General features: G+C 65.0%; 1 protein-coding gene across 1 annotated transcript in view; it reads left to right on the top strand.

The window, feature by feature from the left end:
- The window catches only part of SAMD11 (sterile alpha motif domain containing 11), an 18833-nt gene that overhangs the window by 8493 nt on the left and 2373 nt on the right, over positions 1–7967 (top strand). Inside the window, exons 5-8 of the mRNA XM_024760297.1 lie at positions 2341–2465; positions 5505–5594; positions 5772–5906; positions 7312–7474. Of these exons, the coding sequence (XP_024616065.1) occupies positions 2341–2465; positions 5505–5594; positions 5772–5906; positions 7312–7474 (513 nt within the window). The remainder of the gene's footprint in view (positions 1–2340; positions 2466–5504; positions 5595–5771; positions 5907–7311; positions 7475–7967) is intronic.

Below are 7967 nucleotides of genomic sequence, written 5' to 3'. Positions count from 1 at the left end.
CCCCGCCGCCAGCCCCCCACTGCACACCCCAGCGTCTGGCCAGGGAGGGCTGGGCAAGCACACGGCCCAGCAGCCTCACACTGCCCCCACCCCGGCTCTGTCTTTGTCTCTTCCTGGCTCCTTTTGGCCCTGTCCATGTGTCTTTCTGTCTCTAGTCTGCTGTCTGTACTTCAGGCTCTGTCCATCTGTTTGTCTGCTGTTGCCATCCTTTCTGTCGGTCCAGTAGCGCCTGTCCATGTCTGTCTGTCCACCTCCGTCTGTCTGGTCATCTGACTTCATCCATCGATCTTCATCTGTCTGTCTGTCCATCGGTTCCATCCGTCGGTCCATTCGTCCCCGTCCCTCTGTCTGCGTGACTGCAGTGAACCACCTGCCTGGTTGGAGCTCCCCATTAGGCCCCCTGCATCCTGGGCAGCAGGCAGGAGATGTGGCCCCTGCCCTCCCGAGGCCCCTGAGCTGGCCCGGAGGTGGACAAGGGCTGGACAGTACAGCAGGCACTGGAGGAACCCGAGGGCCCCTCACGGGGAGACGGGGTCTGAGGGTTCACACGTATTCAGGCTGGCGTGTACAAAATTTCCTAGCTGTTCTTTATATAAAGCCTGGCGTGAACGACACCAGGCTTTATGTAAAGTGAATGACGGAATGACCACACAGGTTTCCTGGGGCCCATGGGGCAGACCCCCAAGGCAGGGAGCAGGGGTTTGGTGGGTGGACTGTGGCCTGTTTCCCACTAGGCTTCACCTCCCTAGGGCTGCAGCACCTCCAGTGCCTGAATGACCAACGAGTGAAAGCACTGCTGGCCACGGTGGTGGTGAGGGGGGCAGACCCAGTCCCTGCGTGGGGCTCTCGGCTGAGGACTCATGGGGAGCAAGCTGATGGGGCCTGACCCTACTCCTCAGTCTCTGGGGAGTTGGTCCCCCTCCTGCAGGAGTCCTAGGGACACCAGAAGGGGGTCCCCTCAAGGGAGAGCTCCATGGCGGCAGCAGCCTCGCCACTAGGCACCCGCCGCCCCTCCCTGGTGCTGAGGACAGCACTTCTCTCTTCCACCCCCCCACCCCGCCCCCGCATTGATGAGGATGATAGAGGGGGTGAGAATTGCTGCCAATTAATCCCATAAAGTACTTATTCCCACCCCACCTGCCCTCTTGTTTGCATGGCGGGGGCCTTCTCGCCTCCAGGGAAAGGGGGTTGGGGGTGGGAGAGAGCCTGCGTCAGGGTCTCCCAGAGGCTCTAGAGCCCAGACCTGGATGCTTCGGAGCTGAAACTGATCTGCTTAGGGGCCAGCTCTGGATTAGCGCGCTCCAGCCACCCAGGCTGGGGGGAGGGGTGCTGGGGGCTATTTAATGAGGTTTAGGGTTGGTTCCCAGGTCACTCAGTGGAGGCCCCCCTTGCAGTGGCCCAGACAGGAGGCTGCTCCGTTACAGGTGGGGTGGGGAGCGAGGGTGCTGGGGAGGGAGCGCTGGCGAGTCACAGGGTGGGCTGGGGAGCGAGGGTGCTGGGGAGGGAGCGCTGGGGTGTCACAGGGCGGGCTGGGGTCCGTCCCTGCTCCTCTTCTATGGTATCCCAACTTCCTGCCACTCCTGGCTGCATCTGCAAGGTGGCGAGTGGCCCTTCCCTGTGCTAAGGGAGATGCTCTCAGAGCCCCAAGAGCAAACGGGTTGGGGGACCATTCCCTCCCTCTTTTCTCTGGGGTTCTGTGATACAGGCATTGAGCTCTTTTGACAGTAAGAGAAATGAGGGAACAAAGTTAAATTTGTGTTCATCCCAGGGTTCTTGGCGGGGAACCCTGGAGAGAACAGAGTGTCCTGAGCACGGGCACACCGGGGACCGCGGTGCGCGTCTGTCTGTGTGTGTCTGCAGGCCTGGGTGAGTGTGCGTGCGCCCATGTGTGTCCCTGGACGCGCGCACACCTCATTGGCTGCAGACTTTGCTCTCAACCTCGGTTTCCTTATTTGAAAAAATCGAGAGTCCGTGGGGTGACTGCAAGTTTAGCACGTACACAGGAGTGAGTGCTGGGCCCCTCTGGCAGCCTACACCCCAGGAGCAGGCCCCCCCGAGGCAGGAGGCAGGGACACCGTGGCCGGTCTCTGGAGAGAGCACTGCAGGACAGGGCCCGCCCTGCACTCCAGACAGACCCTCCCTGGGAGCAGCAGTGGGGTCTGAGGGCAAGGCCTCCACGTCCAGCAGACACTCGGCAGGAGCTGGTGGGCCCAGGTGGCGCCTGCGTGGGTCAGGGTGAGAGCCCACACCCACCAGGGAATGGAGATACTCACAGCGCTTACACGCGAGCTCAGTCAGGAGCCCCACCGGGTCTCACCTTCCCCGTCTGCTTCGCTGCAGCCAGGACAGCGACCTTCCCACCCTCATACCCAGCCTGCGTCGCAGCCGCCACCTCGTCATGCCCGAGCATCAGAGCCGCTGTGAATTCCAGAGAGGCGGCGTGGAGGTCGGCCTGGGAGCCGCAGGTGAGGGGCCAGGGCAGTGCCGGCAGCGGGTGGGGTGGCGGGGGACGAGGACGGGGCTGCCGGAGCCAAGGCAGCTCAGCGAGAGCACGGCCGCCCCACGGCCCTCCCTGCGTCTCTGCCCGTCGGCTCTGGGTGCCGCCACCGCCCCCAGCAGCCTTGGCGGGCAGCCAGGGAGGCCAGCGGAGGCGGCGGGAGGGGGCGAGGCCGGCTGTCCCCCGGGGCTCTGTGTGATGGTAATTGTGTTAATCCCGGCCAGCCGTGCAGACAGAAGGCGGAGGCGGTGGCTCCACCGTGGCTGCTGCTGCAGGGGGCTTGGAGCGGCGGAGGCCCCAGGGGCAGCGGAAGGCAGGACAGTCAGGGAGGGCAGGCCTCACGGAGGCTCCGAGGTGCACACCTGGGAGTGGCTCCCGGATGGGCAGGGACACGCTCTGCACGCACGGAGTACCCACCGACCCCACAGAGCGAGGGGCCCCGAGAGGGAAGGGGGCCGTGCCCTGAGAGAGGGGGGGGCTGGGGCCTGGACCTCTGCAGGGGTGGGGCAGGAGGGTGCTGGCCCAGGAGCTCTGTCCCTGAGGAGGGGCGGCTCTTGGTGACAGCAGGAGCTCAGAGGGAGGGACAACTTGGGGACCCACGAGGCACCACTGCAGAGAGTGGGCGGCATGGCTGAGCTGGGGCTGAAGGTGTGGGGGGGTTGCTGAGAGGAGGTGGCAGGGGTCCCTTGCTGCCCTATGGACCAGGGCAAACCCGGGAAGTTCCCAGCAGTGGCTGCAGCTCTCAGGAAGGCTGGGCAGGGGATGGTCCACCGTCCTGGGACACCTGAGTACCCCCATCAGGGCCTCCAGGTGTGCCTGTGCCTAGGTAGGCCTCTGGGGGAGTGCTGCTTCTGGAGCCGCGTTGGGGGCGGAGCAGGCGGCTGATAAAATCGAATTGCCCCATCAATCTGGGGAGCCTCCGGAGCCCCACAGTGGTTGAGATATTCTGAGCCGCCAGGCCCCCTGCTGCCTGCACACGTGGAGTCCTCCCCATGGTGCGTGGCCTGAGTGCGCGTGTGCGCCCCGGACCCGGCCAGAGGCCTGGGTATCCACTCACGCCCGTGTGACACGCGTGTGTCAGGGTGCCCTCACTCTTTGTGCTCAGGTGCAGGGCCCGCATATGAGCACTTCGGGGGTCCCACGTGGTCTGCATGAGGCACCACGTGTGTCCAGGTTTCGCCCGAGCCCTGCCCTCCTCTCGGGACTCCACTTCTCAGCGGCTCCCACGTCCTGCGGCCGGCCCCTGGGTGGAGGCCTTCGCCCGCCTTCACCTCCTCGGCCCCAGCAGCACGTGTCAGTCCTGTTCTTACCCGGGTGGGAAGGGTCGGGAGGAAAGGGCTTGGGGCGGCCCTGCAGACCTCTGGCGACCGTGTGTGTGTCTGCTTCTGGCTGCCCCGGGTGTGCCTGTGAGTAGATGTGGCCTCATGAGGGCCTGGTGAGCCCCAGACCCCCACGGCAGGAGCCCCCTGCAGCCATGGGCCTGGTTCTCACTGTGGGTCCCCCCCCCACCACAGTCAGGTGCTCCCCAGCACCTCTCCCAGGCAGAGAGGAGCCCCACCCCCAGCGTGGAAAATGGGAAACAGATCACAGGGAGGTGGGAGCCCTGGGTCGTTCTCTGGGTTCAGGAGGCGTGCGTACAGGGTGGGGTTCGGGCAGCAGGTGTGGACCCAGCCCAGACCCACCTTCCCGCCTGGCACAGCTGGACACTGCAGCCCTGCTGGCCCTGCTGGCCGGAGACCCTTTGGCTTCCCGAGGGGCCTTGTGCAGGTTGAGCACCCCCCCACCCATCCTGCTAGGTCACTGAGGTAGGACCCTTCGTCTGGGCGGTCCCTCGTCCCTCCCGGGGCAAGGCCTGGGGCTAGGCCCCTGGGCCCTGGCCAGTGGCAGGAGGTAGCCGAGATCAATAAGTTATTAGCACCATTCTGTCAGCTGTAAAGTGCAGATTGATCTGTGCGCACTTCCCCACCTGATAAAAATGACAGATTAAAGGAATAAGGAGAAGGAACTAGACTCTGGAGCTGACGGCCGGGCTTCTCGGGAGCTCCCCTTGCCAAGGTGTCACGGCGGGCCCCTCACCCACCCAGAGCCCCGTGAGGATGGAGAGGGGGCCAGGAGCACGGGGTCTGGACGGGAGGCCAGCTCTGTGGTGGGTTAGGGTAGGTAACTGTGGTGGGTCCAGGAGACCGAGCCGATTGCTGAGCTGTTCCGCAGAGACCTCCCAGGCCTTGGGCTCGGGAGGGAGCCTGGCGTCTGGGTGCAGGGGCTGGGATGGATGAGTATGGTTTGGATGTTTTTTTGCAGGGTTGGGGCGGGGGGGGCTGGGGCGGGGCCTGGGCCACGTGAGGGGCTGTACGCAGTGGGTAAGGCTGCTTGGTGCCCTTGGGGGCTTAGCCCAGCCGGGCAGGTGGGCATGTGTGTGACAGGCCAGGCCAGGGTGGTGGCTCGGGCTTTCTGGGGGCAGTGAGGGATGTGGCCTGGGGGCAGGGGCCCAGGAAGAATGGGTGTGGCAGGTGTGCCGGGGTCTGTGGCCTCTAGGAAGAGCTTTGGGTACCCTGGCACGGGACCCTGCACTGCCGGTCCTCACCTGTACCCTAGGAGGAGAGGTTGGTTCCCAGTCAAATCAGGGTGCTGAGGAAGGCTCCTTACCCTGCAGAGGAGACTAGTCTGGCTGGTGCGGGCAGCATGGCACCTGTGGGGTCCCGAGTTGCTACCTGAGGCCGTAGCTGTGGATCTCCCATCGTATCTATGCACACACAGTCCAGAGCCCAGGGTCTGGACCGTCCCAGGCCCTCGCCCTGTCCCAGCCCCGCACGAGGGACCCCAGGCTGGGCACGGCTTTAACCTGGCCAGGACCCACAGGCACCCCTGAGGAATGAGGGGTGTGGTTCCAGGCTGAGCTGGAGCTGGGCTGGGACTGAGGCCGGTATTGGGGTGGGCCTGAGCTGTTCCCGCCCTGGCCCCTTCGAGCCCTGAGAGGCAGGGCGGGGTTCACTCTGCCCTCCCCCAGGTGACCTGTTGGGCAAGAGGCTGGGCCGCTCCCCCCACATCAGCGGTGACTGCCCTTCGGAGAAGAAGGCCCGAAGCAAGTCCCCTCAAGGTGTGAGCCCGACCCCCGGGGGGTGGAGGCACAGGCACTGGAGAGGAAGGGGGACAGCCCGGACCCTCTGCAGGGCAGGGTCAGCACAGCAGCAGGTTCTAAGAGGGGAGCCCCTGCCTCTCCCCCTCGGCTGTATCTGAAGGGGAAGACCCCCTCTCCTGTGCTTGCCCAACACAGAGGGTCCATTGCTTCCGGAACTAGGGCCCGGCATGGCCCCCGAGGACCATTACCGCCGGCTGGTATCCGCCCTGAGTGAGGCCGGCACCTTTGAGGACCCTCAGCGTCTCTACCACCTGGGCCTCCCCGGCCACGGTACGTAGCCCCTCCCCAGCATGAGAGCCCACACGTGCACTGGGCTCTCCCTGCCCCCAGAGGTCTCTGCTCACCCTGCAAAGAGGCCCTGGGGTCTCTGGCTGCTGACACCAAGGCTGGGATTGGATGCAGGTCTTTTGGCCCCTCAAACCTCGAAAGCCCTTGTAGGTGGGCAACGAGGCCCACCTCCTCCTCCCTCTGCCCAAGCAGCCGCTTGTTTGGGTGGATCTGGGGGAGTCCCCCCCCAACAGGTCTCCCACAGACTCTCCCAACTGGGCCTCGAATGGCCACTGTCACTTCACAGATGAGGAAGCTAAGTCTCGGGAGCCCACACGAGAGTGGGAGGTGGGGGTTTCCCCAGGCCCAGCGCACGCAGGGCCCTGTGGCCCCTGGTCTGGACGGCTCCGTCTGGCGAGTGCCAGGCCCCTCCTCGGGGAGGCCAAGAGCGGGGCAGCAGTCAGCCCCTGAACGTCCACTGTGGACGTCCGTCCAGAAGCAGGATGGGCGACGGTTCAGGTTTGGCCGCCCGGCCTTCACCAGTGCTCAGAAGGCGCTCCAGCCAGAGGTGCCATGCCCATCCCACCCAGCTCCCAGATGGGACGCTTGGAAGCCCCCCTGCCACCGCGAGGGCACAGTCCAGCACCCTGTCCAGCTGCACCCGAGCTTTGCAGACCCCAGTCCGGGGGCTGGGGCCGGGGGCTTGCCTTTTCTGGCTGGAACTGGGTGAGAAGGTGCTGGGAAAACGGGCCGGATTTCCTCTCCTTACACAGGCACTGTCCCCCAGGGCAGTCAGGCACCGAGAGCCTGAATAATTCACCAAATGTTAATAATTTAAAAATCTTCCTTTTTAATTGCTTTCCCTGCCCTGCCTGGGGCCGGCTCCGCCGGCCTGCGCTGGGAGCAGAGTGCGTAGACCGCACAGTGGGCCCGGGTGTTACCTAGGAGGGGGTTGGAGACCCGCCCCAACTGTTGGACAGGTCCCACTGCCCTCACTCTGGGGCCTTTGCACGACCCCTCCCCTCACGGGCCCTGCAGCCTTGCTCTCGGCAGTCTCAACTCTGGTTCCTGCACCACCAGACTCCCCTGCGTGAGACCTTTCCCTCTCTCCATCCCAACCACTTTCCTGTTCCTGACATCCCCATATTCCTTACAAATGCCCACCTGGCCCCCCTCCCAAGACCGGTGGGTGCCACCAGCGGGCCTTGCGCTCGGATGTCTGGTGTCGGCCCTGCCCCATGGCCTTCTGCTCGTCTGTCTTTCTGTCCCGGTGACGAACCAGCAGGGTCGGTGGGAGAATGTGCTCCGGGTCTGCGCGTCCTTGGCCAGTGTACTACAGGGTGTGGGGGACGTGAGGGCCTGGTGGGGGCTGGCCTCTGGGTCACTGCTGCTGCCGCCCCCTCCTCAGATCTCCTGAGGGTCCGGCAGGAGGTGGCAGCGGCAGCCGCGAGGAGCCCCAGCGGCCTGGAAGTCCACCTGCCCTCATCCACAGCAGGTCAGCGTCGGAAGCAGGGCCTGGCTCAGCACCGAGACGTCACCGCCCCAGCTGGCGCCCCGTCCTTCTCAGAGAGGTATCGGGGTGCCTGCATTTCAGAGAGACCCCTACACTCCCTGTGCTTGTTTCGGGGCTACAGAGCTGCGGTTGGCAGACCTATCACCTGGTTTCTGCATGTGAGGTCTACAGCCCGCACTTCCCCTTCGCCGCTGTACAGCCGCAGGGTCCTGAGTGAACCGGGCACTGTGCTCGGGCCTCGGTTGGTGGCAGCCGGGCAGAGGCCCAGAACACTTCTGGGGTAGAATGTGTGGGGGTGACCATCTCTCTGGGTGGGGTGTGTTTCCACGGAACAGCTGTGGGGCCCGCTGAATCCAGGTGCCTCTGAGACAGCTGAGGGCTTTGCTCCCCCAACAGGTAGGTGAGGGGGCTTGAGGCAGAGGAGGGGGGGGCAGTGCGAGGTCTGGGAACCCCGAAGTCGGAGGAGAGCTGGGGGCGGGGAGAGCCCCCCAGCAGTACCGATTCAGACACCGGAGCCGCTGGCTGCACAGGCGAGGCCTCCGGGGCTTGTA

Source organism: Neophocaena asiaeorientalis, unplaced genomic scaffold (assembly GCF_003031525.2).
Source record: "Neophocaena asiaeorientalis asiaeorientalis breed wild unplaced genomic scaffold, Neophocaena_asiaeorientalis_V1.1 scaffold489, whole genome shotgun sequence".
NCBI classification, from domain to species: domain Eukaryota; kingdom Metazoa; phylum Chordata; class Mammalia; order Artiodactyla; family Phocoenidae; genus Neophocaena; species Neophocaena asiaeorientalis.
This window is presented reverse-complemented; position numbering and strand designations above follow the sequence as displayed.